Source organism: Chanodichthys erythropterus, chromosome 17 (genome assembly GCF_024489055.1).
Source record: "Chanodichthys erythropterus isolate Z2021 chromosome 17, ASM2448905v1, whole genome shotgun sequence".
In the NCBI taxonomy this organism is placed as follows: Eukaryota; Metazoa; Chordata; class Actinopteri; order Cypriniformes; family Xenocyprididae; genus Chanodichthys; species Chanodichthys erythropterus.
The window spans coordinates 37,125,197-37,142,637 of NC_090237.1; the positions used below are offsets into that span (position 1 = coordinate 37,125,197).

At 36.0% G+C, this 17,441-nt stretch overlaps 2 protein-coding genes across 2 annotated transcripts; both read right to left on the bottom strand.

Moving 5' to 3' along the window:
- Window positions 1–311: 311 nt before the first annotated feature.
- LOC137004980 (olfactory receptor 1D2-like) lies at window positions 312–1,259 on the bottom strand. The gene has a single exon (XM_067365717.1). The coding sequence runs from the start codon at window positions 1,257–1,259 to the stop codon at window positions 312–314; it is 948 nt and encodes a 315-aa protein (XP_067221818.1).
- A 14,200-nt stretch (window positions 1,260–15,459) lies between these two features.
- LOC137004247 (olfactory receptor 52L1-like) lies at window positions 15,460–16,329 on the bottom strand. The gene has a single exon (XM_067364432.1). It carries the CDS (start codon window positions 16,327–16,329, stop codon window positions 15,460–15,462), a length of 870 nt encoding a protein of 289 aa, XP_067220533.1.
- Window positions 16,330–17,441: the final 1,112 nt, after the last annotated feature.

Sequence of the window (17,441 nt, forward strand, 5' to 3'; positions counted from 1 at the left end):
CTGAATGCAAGGAATTTTCAGAAATTTCTTAATTTTAATTATAACTAGTTTTTTTTTCAGGCTGTAAAGTACAGAGATTATATTGTGAGTAATGACCTCTACTTCACTTCATACCTAAGAACTCCCCTTAATCATGGTAAAATGTAACACAGAACCTCTTATGGCTTATTGACTTGTATTCTCAATTGCAAAATAACAATTCCAATTAAATAAATCTTCAACACATCTCAACATGATTCTTGCTTTAGACTTTTTTAATGACACAATTATTCTAAAACAACTAAATCATATGAGAGTTTGACTTAAAACATTCACTCAGATATTCCCATTTGTTTCTTGAAAAACAGTCTCATAACTTGCTGGCGTATTGTTTTCAGTTTTAGCCCATAAATAAGAGGATTTAAAATGGGTGGTACAAGTAAGAATTCAAGAGTGATGAAATTGCGCACACCTTGAGGAACATGCTTTGAGCCATAACGACTGTACAGTACATCAAACATAAATGCAATTGTCACACTGATCAATGCAAGCAGATGTGGCACACATGTTTGCATGAATTTGTGCCTGACCTCGATTGACTTCCTGCACTTTCTAATCAAGTGAATGTATGAGCAAAATATCAATACTGAATGTCCAAAGTATGTAAGAATAACAATGTACCCAAACACATTATTTACTGTTGTAGAAAAACAAGAAAGTTTTGCAACTGCCCAAATCTCACAATATAACTTTTCGATATTAAAGCCACATAAGGTGAGTCTAGATGTTAAAATGATTAGAAAAGACATGCAAAAAAATGGAGTCAGCCAGCAGAAAAGGATACATTTAAGAATCTTCTGATTTGTCATTTTTGAATGATACTCCAGTGGTGTACATATTGCCACATACCTGTCATATGCCATCACTGTTAATGTTGAAAGGTCACACATCAAGGATGAATAAATGACAAATATCTGAATCATACATCCAACATAAGAAATAATGTGATCCTGTGCTAATAAATCATACAGAAATTTAGGGTAGAATCCAGACGTGCCATAAAGGCCATTTACACACAGATTGCATATAAACACATACATCGGCTCATGAAGCTTCTTATGTAAGAGTATAGTAGTAATTATAGTTACATTACAAAAGACTATTAGGGGATAATAAAGTGCGGTAAAAGAAAACAAGACATATCTATTTTCCATTGTTTCATTCAGACCAGAGAGTGTAAATACCAAGCCATTGGACTCATTCTTTAATGGTGACTGCATCTTGAATGGTATGTAATTATTATGTGGATTTTGTTTTTGGAAAGTTATTGAAAAACTAATTAGACATAGAAAGTTGTACAATGTTGAATTGTCACTGTCTGGAGGAAGTCTGCAAAAAAACAAACAAACAAACAAACAAAAAAAAAAAACACCAACAAAGCAAACATCAAATCTGTACCAAATCAAAACAGTGGCATACTTTTTTCCAGTTACAAAACAGCTGACATCTTACCATTTTCTCCATTCACATGCTTCCTGTAGTGTTTTGCAAAGGTTTGATTTGGTTTGCTATATATAGAGACTGGTCTCATGCTAATTACGTTAATAACAAACAATGAAAACAGTTTTAATAAGCTCTCTAAAGGCTTCATCTTTTTTAAGTTAAAATAACTATCCATCTATGCCAATCTATGCCAAAAAGTATAATAGCATGTATTATCTCGTCATCTATTGCTAATCATATTCCTGACAAAATATTAGACTCCAAACTACATTAATATGGAATAATAATGAACAAAATTATTTAATTTTATTTTATGTTGTTAGCAGGCACTTTTTTTTACAAAGTGGCTTACAATACAGTGGACAAATCAAGTTACTAACAAATACAAGGGCAGACAGTACAGAACATGTAAGACTTGTTTTGATAGGCCTTAAAGGGGTCACAAATTTTCCTTGATCTTTTGACAATTAAGATGTCTATAATATGCATTGTGCTATAAAATGTATCCTGTGCATTTCAAAACTCAAAACTTTGTTGGTCTAAAAACAGCTTTTGGGTAATTTAAAGATGGCGCCAGCTGCCTCGATTTGTATCTCTTCAGTACTTTTACTATTTATGTTGGTTTGTCCTGTTTTAAGTAACTTTTTTTTTTTTTTTTTCCAATCAACTTTACTAGGAACAAACTCCTACACATCAGAAATAACACACACAAATAAGTTTTTGCAGACAGGGCTACTCTGCTGAGAATTCATCTGGCAAATCTCCGCTCCCTAGCAAATGAAATAGACAAACTGCTAAAGATAAAATAATCATTTTCATCTTATTTATTATTAATTTATTATTATTTATTATAATTTATTATTATTATTATTATTATTATTATCATTAAAGCAGGACATAAGAAAAAACACAGTCAGACGATTTCATCAATACAAAACACAAAATCAGAAAACAGAAAGTAGGATGAACATATAATTATGTGAAGTGTGTGTGTAAAATTGTGTTAAGTATGTGTATATCTCTATTATAAGTTCCCTAATATATATGTAGAACGCCCCGGGTTACTTAACTGTAACCCTGTTCCCTGAAAAGGCAGCAATGAAAAGCTGCTCTTTATCAGCGCTATGGGAATGACCGTAGTCTTGACCAGCGGTGAATATGTGTACACAACATCAATGAAATTGATCTATTTATAGCGTGTGTGACGTCATTGGAATGCGTCGTAAGCAAGGCTATAATTAGATGTGCAGCAGGTGCATCTGCAGGATATTTTGTTTGAAGAGCAGTCCTGGGACATCCCAGTGTGGCAAAGAAGCGCAGCTTCTCGTTCCTGCTTTTTCAGGGAACAGGGTTACAGTGAAGTAACCCGGGGCTTTCCCTTTCAAAAGCTACATTTGAGCTGTGCTTTATCAGAGCTATGGGAACGAGAATACCCACACCGCAGCACTGTGTGTCCGGACCCAAAGGCTGTGAAGAGAGTCACAAAAAGCCAAGAGAGTCTCAGACACTAGCTTGTGATGTTGACTCAAGGACGCAAGAGTCCGGAGTAACATGAACATCCAAGCTATAAAACCTTATGAATGTGTGCGGAAAGGACCAATCTGCTGCATCACAAAAATGTTGCAAGGGGGCGTCCCCCGCCAAAGTTCTAGAAGAGGCAACCCCCCTGGTGGAATGAGTCCTGATGCCTGTAGGCGAAGTGTGACCACGTGCCTCATAGGCAAGGGTAATAACATCTCTCACCCAATGTGACAGTCTGTTGTAGCAAATTAGCTCAAAATAAATATGAATAATTAATCATAACTAGTTATAATTAATTATTAATATTTGGATCAGTTAATAAAATTAACTTAATTTAATAAAATTAATATTACAATCAATTAACCCATTGTCCAATGAACACACAGTGTTAATTATTTATTAATTCTAAGAAATGTTCATTTCCAGGTTATGGGAAATAGCAATCTTGTTGTACAGTACTACTAAAAGCCTGTAGTCGGGATCGACATGAATAGGGACTCCAGCATATGAGCGCAAAACAGTGTCTCTCAGAAGTCAAGGTGGGAAGAGTATCACCAATTCCCCCAATGCTGCGGCGAAAAATAGTGGAGCAATATCAGAAAGGAGTTTCTCAGAGAAAAATTGCAAAGAGTTTGAAGTTATCATCATCTGCAGTGTAATGACTGAGACAAATCAGACACAATTATTTGTTAGTTAACCAATAGATTTAAGCTCAATCTGGGGTCTGGCTTCCATCTTCCGAGAAGTTCTTAGTTACAAGTTTTATTGCATCAACGAATGTGGCTACCGCATTGAGAGCAGAGAAGAGACACACAAAAACATGCATTTTCCCTGCATTATCCACACATAACACAGACTCTCTTGCATTAATGTATAGACAGACTGTTCTATATATGAACATGCACATTCCCAGGAAATGGTATCCATTATTACCGTTGCTGTATTACAGTCATTGTATTCACGTATGTGTGTGTATGTTTTATGATACATTTAAGGTAACTTCAATCATGCCATGTTTAGTGTCTATGGGTTTGTATCGAAAAGATTTAAATGCTTGCGTATGCGGTATGTCCATACCTGTGCAACCCATCAGTATTACAAGAATCTTTAATAGTTCTTATTCAAAAACTCAGCTTGTTAATCTTTCTTGGTCGTAAAAGCCCTGACAGGAGGTGTGTTGTTGCCCAGAAATACAACACCTTCATTGGCTACATCAACTGTAAGAGGTTTGACTTTGAACAGAGGTTAAAAGCTATAGAACAATGTCACTCCCTCTCTTTTCCTTGCTTTTGGGACCACTGGAACAGACGTCTCCTTGCTGCAGGCCTCTTCAGGCCAAGGCCTGTAGGCCTGGGTCTGCAGGCCTCAGCCTACAAAGCAGCCATGTGCTCAACATACAATATAGAAAAGACTGGCAACAACTTCAGACGAAATCCTCAAGATCTCTCCTCAACCTGCAGATCTGACGCTCCTCAGCCTAAAGGCATCTTGCGAGTATCGTACATTTGGACACTAAACAGCGATTTAGTATTGATTTGTAATACCCTTGCTATTGCTGAAGAAACTGATTATTCCTTTCCAGATTGTCTTTGACTTTTTCGTATAGCTCTAGTAACAGTACCTCTTCCGGTTCAACTCTATCATTACTCATTCTGACCTACGTATGTGTGTGACCTTTGTGTATGTTATGTTATGTGTTTGTTAGTTAGTTAATAAAGACTCTGCACAATACCTGTTTGGTTCTGACTCCGTCTGCTAATAAATTGCCTCTTAAGTGATTTAGATCCTGACTACATGCTCTAAGTAGCATGGTACAATAAGAATGTTATTTTCCCATAACCTGGGAACATTTCTTGAACATTTCTTAGAAACTAATAAACAATCAACATTGAGTGTTCACTGGAAAACAAGTTAATTGATTGTAATATTAAACGTAATGTAGCTATATCCAGTTAATCTGATTAACTGATATACATATTCATAATGAATCATAATGAATAATCATATTGAGTTATGAATAGTTATTAATATTTCCCCTTTGAGTTAATTCGCTACAACAGTGCATAATATCATCCAAAGATTCAGAGAATCTGGAACAATCTCTGTGCGTAAGGGTCAAGGCCAGAAAACCATACTGGATGCCCGTGATCTTTGGGCCCTTAGACGGCACTGCATCACATACAGGAATGCTACTGTAATGGAAATCACAACATGGGCTCAGGAATACTTCCAGAAAACATTGTTGGTGAACACAATCCACTGTGCCATTCGCCGTTGCTGGCTAAATCTCCATAGGTCAAAAAAGAAGCCATATCTAAACATTATCCAGAAGCACAGGCATTTTCGCTGGGCTAAGGCTAATTTAAAATGGACTGTGGCAAAGTGGAAAAGTTATTTTTGGAAAACTGGGACGCCATGTCATCCAGACTAAAGAGGACAAGGACAACTCAAGTTGTTATCAGCGCTCAGTTCAGAAGCCTGCATCTCTGATGGTATGGGGTTGCATGAGTGCGTGTGGCATGGGCAGCTTACACATGTGAAAAGGCACCATCAATGCTGAAAGGTGTATCCAAGCTCTAGAACAACATATGCTCCCATCCAGATTTCATCTCTTTCAGGGAAGGCCTTGCATTTTCCAACATGACAATGCCAGACCACATACTGCATTAATTACAACATCATGGCTGCATAGAAGAAGGATCCGGGTACTGAAATGGCCAGCCTGCAGTCCAGATCTTTCACCCATAGAAAACATTTGGCGCATCACAAAGAGGAAGATCTGACAAAGAAGACCTAAGACAGTTGAGCAACTAGAAGCCTGTATTCGACAAGAATGGGACAACATTCCTATTCCTAAACTTGAGAAACTTGTCTCTTTAGTCCCCAGACATTTGCAGACTGTTATAAAAAGAAGAAGGGATGCCACACAGTGGTAAACATGGCCTTGTTCCAACTTTTTTGAGATGTGGTGATGCCATGAAATTTAAAATCAACTTATTTTTCCATTAAAATGATACATTTTGTCAGTTTAAACATTTGATATGTCATCTATGTTGTATTCTGAATAAAATATTGAAATTTGAAACTTCCACATAATTGCATTCTGTTTTTATTCACAATTTGTACAGTGTCCCAAGGTTTTTAGGGGCCAAGCCCCGAAGGGGCTGTAGCCCCTATTGTAATTGTACGTTTTCCCTTTTATTATTATTCTTCCGAATGGGAGTCTATGGCAGCCCTATCAACGGAACATGAGAAAATGATGAAATTTGGCATACTTGTAGAGATGGTCATGTCTAGAAATCTGACCAATTTTGGAGTCTCTAGGGCCAACTCTATAGCGCCACCACCAGTTCGAAATTTCAACATTCTAAAGTTTATAACTTTTGATCCATTTGCTCTAGAAAAATACAATTTAGTACATCTGATTTGTCTCTTCATGCTGATGCTATTCAACTTCTTACATTAAGTCTCCGCCCATTACAGTAGCAGCCATTTTGAAAAGTACAGTATTCTGTTTTTTCGCTACTCCTCCTTCAAAATTTGTCCAATTTTGTCCAATCTTTGATCAGATGATCTTTGGTCTGAGCCGAACAGAAATGACTGAACAGATTTTTTTTATTCATCTTTGTTCAAAAGTTATGATGTCACAAAGTTAATGAGGTTGACCCAAAATTGCTATAGAGGCTGTATCTCGGCCAAACGTCGAGCAATCGAAACAAAAATTGGTACACTTGATCAAGACCATGAGCTGAGGTTCCATTCCAAATTTGGGAACAGCGCCACCTACAGGTCATGAGATCTGAAAGATGGCTATTTTGGCCAATAACTGTTGAACACTTTGTTAGAAAATCAAGATCTTGGTGTCTATGGATTCCCTGTGCCATGCCGAATTCGAGGATATTGAATTTGTCAACATCGGATGAACCACGTGTCCGCCATTTTTAATTTTGTCATAAATTGCAATAACTTTTAAACAATTCGACATATCATCACAAAAATTGGTACATATGACCATCAGAGAGTCCTGAAGGTACATGAAAAGTTTCAGCACAGCGCCACCTAGTATTCCACAGATATAATGATTTTTGCAAAATTGCTTATAACTTTTGAAAACATTATCCAAAATTTGTCTGCTTTTTGCCATTTTATTCCCTGGCTTATGCCGATTCCGACAATGTGTGATTTGTCATTGTCCTTAAATGTACCTGTCTGCCATATTGAAGTAAATCAGAAACAGTTTTTTCGCTACTCCTCCCACAAATTTTGGTCAATTTTGTCCAAAATCAGCTCAGATGATCTTTGGACCGAGCCGCACAGAAATGACTGAAGGGATTTTTGATATTCGCTACCATTCCCGAGATATTCGTCTCTGAATGTGACCTTGCTTGTGTTTGTTGTCTTATGCTAGTTAGCTTAGCATTCTAATTGCTTAGCATGCTAACCAGTTGTCATTCTCTTTAATGTGGCTCTTCAGTTATCAAGTTAACCATGAGCTTCATTAGCATTAAGCTAGCTTAGCATGCTAATATGGTTATCATGCTAAGTAATGCTTTTTTGTAAATTCTTTCTTACACTAAGAGTTCTCTTCCACAGCCTGTTGAATGTGCATCCTCAAGTAGCTCAATGTGTAAAGCCAGTTACCTGAAGAGCTTTGTACCCCAAGATAGTGGGTTCGAATCCCAGGTGGAGTGGGTTTATGAAATTGTATGTTTTGATTCCTTTATTGCCTCTTAGATTAGAAATAAATGCTTTTTGTTTCATGCTGTTTTCATTTTCATCTAAGCTTCTGTACATTCTCAGTTCATTCTCGCCCGTAATTCTGAACCAGCTGTTTCATGTTTGTTCATTTTCTGCTGTTTTTCCTCTTCCTGCTCTGTATTGCGCCACAGCATGATGAGCTGCAGAATGATCTAAAGTAAAGTTATTAAATATAACATTCAGTGCAGTTTTATTAAAATTCTTCATTTTGAGTTCATTTTCACATGAACTAATGAACTTTGTGCCAACAATCACCTGCACAGTGGTGCAATGAGATGCGCAATGGACACTGGACCCGCGGGGGCCAGCCGCGCATAGGTGTAGAGCGTTGCTAGCCAATAGGAATGGAGGAAATTCCAGGGAGGCGGGTCAAAAATAATACACAAAATTAGAGGTTCGAATCCCGCCTCGACCACAAAATGAATTTGTAATCGTTTTTCATCTAGAAACAATTTAAGTATGATTAACATATAATAAACGAACTTTGTGCACAAAGATAAAATAAAACTGGTAAGAACTGTTCTTGTGTAGAATGTATAAAATGTGTAATGAACTTAATAAACATTTATATTAGAGGGTATAGTTATCTTTAATGTAGAAAATATTTTAAGAATTGAAAAGAACATTTTGATCATGTTTTAGACCTTTTATGTTTTAGACCATTTTTTATTTAACCCATATATGAAATATTATAACCCAATTATAGAAAATAGAAATAGAAATAACCCAATAAACACCAAAAATAGTACGTTTCTCATTTTATTTATAGTACAATAATAAACATATTATATAAAACTGAAAAAGGTAATAAATACAGTACAATAGTAACCAAAATATATAATTAAATAAACATTAAATAATTATAGAACAAGAACAACAATAACGATAAAATCTAAAGTTGTGGAGAACACAGGGAAAAAACAAGAAAAATATGCATTTTAAATTAAATAATAATGTACAGAGTTTAATAATAACAGTTTAACATTTAGTGTTTAAAAATCTGAGCAGGATAAAATAATGCAAGTCAATAAAAAAAAAAAAATAATAATAATAAAAATAAAAAACAATGCAAATAAGGCCAATACTTCTGGTATTTTAATGATCAAACAGAAATAAATAATAAATTATAGATTTAACAACAATAATAATGATAAAATGTAATGTTTTGGAGAACAAGATTTTTTTTAATTAAATAATTATGTACAGAGTTTAATAGTAACTGTTATTAACATTTAGTGTTTACAAATCTGAACAAAATTTGGTAATGTAAGAACAATATAACAACATGCTTAAGAAATATTATATGTAAAAAATTCTTACAGATGAGATACAAAGTATTTACAATTTCAAAAGATTAAAAGTAGAGCTTTCCATCATCTAAATAATCAGTTTTGAAAATGTTTTGAAAGAATATGGGGGAAAAAAACAAAAAAAAACCATTTCCATTGATAAATAAAAAATGATGCATATATAACAGTAAAAGTTAAGCAGACTTTTTTACATTTTACAATCGTGCATGGACCAACATGGCATTCTAAAGTAAAATAAACTAATAAAAAGCAATATCCATAACAAACAAGAGTTATATTTTTATGATACAATAATTACAATATATACAATCAAACCAGGAATCATGAGTGCAGTCACTTTCTTTTTTCTGCTGCCCATCTCTTCCTTTCAGCCTCATAAAAGGAAGACTGACAGTACTCTCCCCAAGTCATCTCATGAGTCATCCCCTCTGTCTGATACAGGGAGAACACTCTGGCAGGACAATAGACGTATTTCCCTGCCACACCAGGGAACCCAGCATGTATGTGTGGACTCTGTGGGCCTTGTTTGAGTGGCTTGTGGCAGAACCTACAAAGGCGACCAGTGGGGTGCTGCTCCATGGCCTTTCTCTTTTTCCGCTCCTCCATTACCTGTCTTGCCTCTGCAGAACGCTGCTTTGCGGCCTGTAGCTCTCGGTTAAAAAAAGGTGTTTCAGCAAAGTCAGCAAACGGCATTCGAGGATTGGTGAGGCCTTCTGCTGCATACATCTGGTGTACCTTTGTAGAGCAGTAAAAGTACTTCACGTTCCCAGACTGATAAAAAAAATGAATGGAGGTGCCATCACCAAGGTATCGTGACTTTGGCTGGCCACAAGCAAGACAGTTCCGTGTCCTCTTTGTAACAGGCTGCTGTTGGTGTTGCTGCTGCTTCTCCACAATCTCTTTCATCATTTGCTCGATCTCACGCTTAGTTAGCGGGGACTCCTGAGGCTTATTTCTGGGTGGGTTCACTGGGGCAGGTGGGAGGGTTACCACTGGAACACTTGCAGTTTCACTCCCTTCTGTGAGGTGATGCCACAGCTGCTGGGTCTCCTGGAGTTTCTCTGAACTGGTGTTCAGGGATGAACTTGTGTTCGTGATCTTGGCCAGGTGTTTCACATAACGTGAGATATGCTGTTTTGTGGTGGGGTGTAAGAGGCTGTTGCGATCCTTGGAGGCAGCCTGCACAAGGGCAGCATACTCTGCATCCACCTGGCTGAGAAGGTATTTCTGCCCATGGTACTTAGCCAGAAGGCCATCAATTGAATCCCTCATGGGCTGTGTCCACCGAAAATGGTCCAGGACAAAAAGTAGACCGCCTGTCTTGATGGGACCTGTGCGAGCAGCTCGTGGAGAGGGAACGAAGGGCAGTGGTGGTGCCATCTCATCTAAAGGAGAGGAAAAAGGAAAGAAAAGTTTTTGGACGGTAAGATTTTTTAATGTTTTTAAAGAAGTATCTTCTGCTCACCAAGGCTTCATTTATTTGATCCAAAATACAGCAAAACAGTAATATTGTGAAATATTTTTATAATTTAAAATAACAGTTTTCTATAGGATAAATCTGTCTATAACAGAATAATCCCCCAAAACTGATGTGGAAAATAACCTCTTTTAGACAAGACTGTGGATCCAGGGGCTGCAGACGATCCTAAAAAATTAAGCATTAAAATATGAATAGTTTCATATGTGCAACTTAATGTCATAAAGAACAAGACATGGCTACATATAAAAAACATGACACTGTAAATGATTGTTGGTTCACTTACTCGGCTGTGTGAGATATTTTGTTGGAGAAAGACTCAACATCATCTTCTCCAGTTCCTCATCCTTCTCCATTACTATGAAATAAAACAAATGCACCAGAAGACTTTAATGCATCAGGAGACTTTTAATCAAGTATGCATGAATTTTATTAACTCACCTGGATGATCAGAGGCAGTACTTGAAGGAACCAGAGGCCTTGCAGTGGAAGATGATGGTGAGGGCAACAGAGGAGGGTTTTTGGCCAGTTGGTTTTGCTGCTGCTTTAAAAGATACTGCTGCAACAGATACATTTTACTACCTGGAACACATTTCTGCCTCATTATAAAGGAAGCATATCCATCAGCCCTGGTATCCCAAATTTTTCTCCAAGTATCTTGTGCTCTTGTTCCAAATCCAACAATATTGTCATGCTCTGACAAGACTGGCACTGGATCTGGCCTTTGAGACAGATACTGTTTAAGATCCTCAATTTCCTTGAAGGTTCTTGAGTATTCAAGAAAGGAAATGAGGCTATCCTTGCAAGGACCTTCTGGGTTGAACTGCCCAGCCCTTTCTTCCTCCTCAACCTTACTGGACAGGTACAAAGCGTAGCCAACATCATTCTCCAATAACCACCTGAAGGACTTGCCCTTGTACTTGCCAAACTGAAGAACATATTCTCCTAACACCTCTTGCTTGTCAGAGACATCCCCTCCTCTGTGTAAAACAACAGAACGGGCATTGGTCTTGACCAGATCTTCTCTTTTTAATCAAATAAATGCAGGCTTGGTGAGCAGAAGATACTTCTTTTAAAACATTAAAAAAATCTTGCTAACCCCAAACTTTTGAACGGTAGTGTGTATATATATATATATATATATATATATATATATATATATATATATATATGTATGTATGTATGTAGTAAATAAGCATTTGCAATGAATACAGATAAAGTGTCTGACGTATCTATCTGTATAAGCTGGCCCTAGATAACCAGTCTGTACACAAATAGCAATCTCATTTAGCAACAACTTAATGTCAAGACCTTTGGGAAAAGGTTTGGTTAGCTTACATTTATGTTTCACTTGGTCGGTTGATCAGTCCACTGATGAAAAACGTCTTCAACTGGTATCCTTCCGTTTGCAGTGGGAGAGACTGGATTGCTTTCCAACGGTTGCAGAGTCAGGAGCTAACGTCCTTTGCAGAAGCAGTTGGGCTGCTTGAAGGTCTATGTGGTGAAAGGTTTACTGGATGAGTAAAAAAACGTATGGACATGTTCCTTACAGTATTCCTGTCCATTTTGGTGGTTTCAAGCCAATATGTTTAGAGATTGTCTTTCTCTTGAGGCCTTTCTTTGTTCTTGCTGGGCTCTAGCCAGAACCAGTTTGGTGGCCCTGAGAGTCCACGATAGTTCACACATTGATCTCAGGCATGGAGGGCTAAGGTAAACAAAGTCAACTCGTGATGAGATTAGCCTGTGATCAATGGATCATTGGTGTCATCTTTCCTGCCCAGCACAGTCCAATAGTCATTTTGTTGTTGTTGAGGGTCCTATTACAGTCTTTTGTCTTAATCACAGTGGGACAAAAGGATGGCTGTTGTGTAGTTTTTGTGTCATCATATCTGCTGTACTACACAGGATTGGGTGTTTAACATGATGGAGATGGGAGCGTGATCACTGATAAAAATTGGATGAATAGTAATTTCTGTTACGTACTGGGTGAGGGATTTGCTGATAAGGAAAAAAAATAATTCTGGGAATCAAAAGGACTGATGAACTGGAGAGAAGTAAGTATATTCTCTACGTAAAGGATTATTCATTCTCCAACTATCGCCAAATCCATAATGAGTGTAATTCATGAGGAAATGGAAGTGTTTGATCTATCCATTTGTGGGTTAAAAACCAAATCAAAGTCTCCTGTAATAATGAGATTATTTATGTCACATATTTGTGAAAGAATTTATGAAAAAAAGGATGGGTCATCATTGTTTGGTCTATAGATATTAGCTAATGTATATGTTGTGTGGTTAATGGATACATTAATGATGATAAATCTCCCTTCTGGGTAGGTTATGGATGAGTAAAAGATCAATGGAATATTTTTATTTATCAAAATTACATTTTTTAACTTAATTTTAAGTGATGCTGTTGAGTTGTTAGCTTGACAGCCCTCCATGACTATATTATGCCTCAAAAATATGAATAAAAAGCATTATACTACTTTCCATCTTCTGTTAAAGATATCTGAATGATGTAATTTCTGGTAAATTATGTCACATAAGGGTGGAGTGTAAATTAATATGGGTATAGAATGGTTGGCACGACCAGTGTTAATTTTGACAGCAAATTTTGATTTTGTCATATTTTAGTCATCGGAAATGGTTTTAGCTTTAGTCTAGTTTTAGTCGACTAAATATCATAAGATTTTAGTTGACTAAAATCTAATTTAGTTAAATTGTAATGCATTAATTAAGCATTTCTCTAATATTACACAGATCCAAAACACTGATATACATCTGATATTCTCTAAACTGTTTATGTTCACTTAAGACAACCTTTTGACAAAAGTGTGGGGGGGTTAGTTTAAACTACAGTCACCAATCTCGGAACATATATTGTTCTCATTAAGCTGGACAACTTTCTTATTTACAGTGATTAGCTCCGACCAACAAGAAGTCAGATATTTTGGTTTGAATGTGGATTTTTCACACACACGCACGCACGCACGCACGCACGCACGCACGCACGCACGCACGCACGCACACACACACACACACACACACACAATTTTTGAATTGCACTTTATTAAAACAGAAATTATATAAGAGAAAAAATGAGCACACCTGAATGCAGCAAGTAATGTTCACACAAAAATAAACATTCTGAATATGTGTGTTGTTTTAAACATGCTGTGAAGTACAGAGATTATATTATGAGTAATGCTGCCTTCTTCACTTCATACCTACCTTAGTGAAAAAACAAACAAACAAAAACATTTATTTAAAATACATTTATTTCATACTGATTGTAATACAAATCCATCAACAAATTTACTTACATACGCTTGAGACTTACTAATATGAAAATTACAATTAACCCATTTAATCTCACCAGTCACAATAGTGACCATTAAGAAAGTGTTCATTTATGAAGCTCTGTAACTAACGGCTGTTTTAGTGCATTTCCAGCAAATATGGAAAGAATAAAGGGTCTCAGTTAGATATGTGCAGTTTCACATGGTTAGTGCAAATTGTCAAATGACCAGAGCAGTTTAATTATTGTTTGCATCATCATTGCTCCGAAACAAAACATTAGTAAAGTATGTTAACATAAATTTATGCTAAAGGTACAGAAATTCGATGTTGGTTGTATTTTTAGTTATTTATTTACTTTTATTTTATTCTGGGAAATTGGATTAAATGGGTTAAGCTTTGTTTGGAGTCTTTATTACACAATACAATTTCTTAATATTAAGCCTAAACTGTATGATCTCTATATAATAGTGTTTACAGTTTTTTTTCAATTGCTAAACGACAGTGGGCACAACTGGAGTCACATGTGCAAAACCCTAACTACAGTTCATGTGGACCAAACTCTAATTCGTTTTTCATTGCTTGAACACAGTTTTCAAAACTCTACACACTTATCCCATGACTTTAAGTACAACCTGCACAACACTGTGGATTTACAGCACTTTGTTCAAATGCTAACACACTGTTGTCAAAACTGTGAACCACACATTCAAAACAGAATAGATTTCAGCCTTGTGGCTTTCAAACATTGCAATTTCAGCTGATAGTCTTATAATGTGTGTTGTTTTAGACTTTTTAGTGAACACACACACACACACACACACACACACACACACACACACACACACACATATATATATATATATATATATATATATATATATATATATATATATATATATATATATATAGATAGATATATGTAACTCATTACTGTAATTTCGTAAATTACTACAGACTATTGAAGCAAACTGCTAATTTCCATTTACCTTAAAGAATTATGTTCTAAAAATTTAAATAAATCATGTGCAAGAATGTCACTCTTTTCTTTGAAGAAAATATTACTTTGTATGAAGTCACTGAAATTGTTCAAAATGTAAAGAAGAAAAGTTTGTATTTTCTGTGTTGGTGTTTGATGCTAGTGTTTTTACTCTCAGTGTGTTCTGAGTGACAGTGTGTGTATCTCAGTGAGGGTTGTGTTAGTGTTTGGCTTTTTGGTTTTGAGCCATGTGTTAACTGTTTAGCTCAGGTGACTGTTGGTAGTGCAGACTGTAGTTAGAGTTTTGCACATGTAGCTCCAGTTGTGCTCACTGTCATTTAGCAATCGAAAAAAAAAAAAAAAACTGTAAATGCAAGATATTTAAAGTGTACCTAAATTATACTTGCAATAGTTCCATTTTAGCACAATCACATATACTTAATATCTTTAGTTATCTTTAGCAGACTTTAAGTGTACCAATTGCGGGGTGTTTTTATTAAGTGGATAAATATGGAAATGTATTTGAAGTATACTTAGCATAAATAAATGTTTTCCAAATATATTTTGGTATATTTATTTTTCATTATCTATATCTATTTATTTATCTATCTATTTTTCATTATCTATCTTTTATTATCTCATTTGTTTCTTGAAAAACAGTCTCATAACTTGCTGGCGCACTATTGTCAGATTTAGTCCATAAATAAGAGGATTTAAAATGGGTGGGACAAGTAAGAATTCAAGAGCCATGAAATTACGTACGCCTTGTGGCACATTCTTTGAGCCATAACGACTGTACAGTACATCAAACAAAAAAGCAGCTGTCACATTGATCAATGCAAGCAGATGTGGCACACATGTTTGTATGAATTTGTGCCTGACCTCGATTGACTTCCTGCACTTTCTAATCAAGTGAATGTACGAGCAAAATATCAATACTGCATGTCCAAAGTATGTAAGAATAACAATGTACCCAAACACATTATTTACTGTTGTAGAAAAACAAGAAAGTTTTGCAACTGCCCAAATCTCACAGTATAACTTTTCGATATTAAAACCACATAAGGTGAGTCTAGATATTAAAATGATTAGAACAGACATGCAAGAAAATGGAGTCAGCCAGCAGAAAAGGATACAATTAAGAATCTTCTTATTTGTCATTTTTGAATGGTACTCCAGTGGTCTACATATTGCCACATACCTGTCATATGCCATCACTGTTAATGTTGAAAAGTCACACAGAATAGATGAATAAATGACAAATATCTGAATCAGGCATCCAATATAAGAAATCACATGATCGTGGGATAATAACACATACATCGGCTCATGAAGCTTCTTATGTAAGAGTATAGTAGTAATTATAGTTACATTACAAAAGACCATAAGGGGATAATACAGTGCAGTAAAAGAAAACAAGACATATCTATTTTCCATTGTTTCATTCAGACCAGAGAGTGTAAATACCAAGACACTGGACTCATTCTTTAATGGTGGCTGCATGTTGAATGATATGTAATTATTATGTGGATTTTGTTTTTGTAAAGTTATTGGAAAACTAATTAGACACGCAAAGTTATATCAAGCTCAATTGTCTCTGTCTATCGGAAGTCTGCAGATGAAAAAACACCAACAAAGCAAACATTAAATCCTCTAACAGTAGCATTTATTTATTTATTTATTTATTTACAAAACAGTTGACATCTTACCATGCTCTCTGTTCACCTGCTTTCTGTAGTGTTTTGCAAAGGTTCAGTTGGTTTGCTATATATGGACACTGGTCTCATGCTAATTGCCTTGATTAAAAAAAAAAAAAAAAAAAGAAAAAAAAATCTCTGAAAACAGTTTAAGCAAGCTCTCTAAAGACTACTTTATTTCAAGTTAAAATAACATGTAAGACTTGTTATGATAGGCATTAAAGGGGTCATAAATTGATAATTCTAATTTCCCTTGATCATTTGACATACAGTGCCCTCCATAAGTATTGGGACAGTAAAAACCAAATGGCTCTGTTAGCTGTGATGTCAAGACACCATTAAAATATTAAAATGAGGCAGAAGTACAGAATGTCACATTTTATTATTGACTGTTTCAACGCAAAATGTTTTACCATCTAAGAAGAACAGCACTTTTAGAGTTTCATCCCTCTGCCTGATGTGAGCATAAGTACTGGGATGGTTTAATTTAAAGTAAATGTAAATGTTTAAAAGCTAATATTTGATTTTAAATCTCTTGCACACAATTACAGTGAGTCTGTGACCAATGGACATCACCAGATTCTTGGTTTCACTGTCAGGTTTCACAGAGGGAGGACCCAGACGCAATTGAGCAGACAAGGGGTTTTTATTAAGCAGACTAAAGACTTGAGACAGCAGGGAATGTAAGGTGTGAAACGCAGTTCAAAAAGTAGGGCAGGGCAGACGACACAATGGCAGGCAGGAGGGATGACCACTAAACCCGTCAGTAAGTTGGCGATGACTTGAGTGCAATAGAGGCAGCTCCAAAGGAAAGACCAAGCAGGAACACAACGAACTTGTAGCTTGAAGTAGATCTCAGATGAAGAACCAGTCTTTCTGCCAGGTAGAGACTCACAGAACCAGAGGCTTGAAACTTGA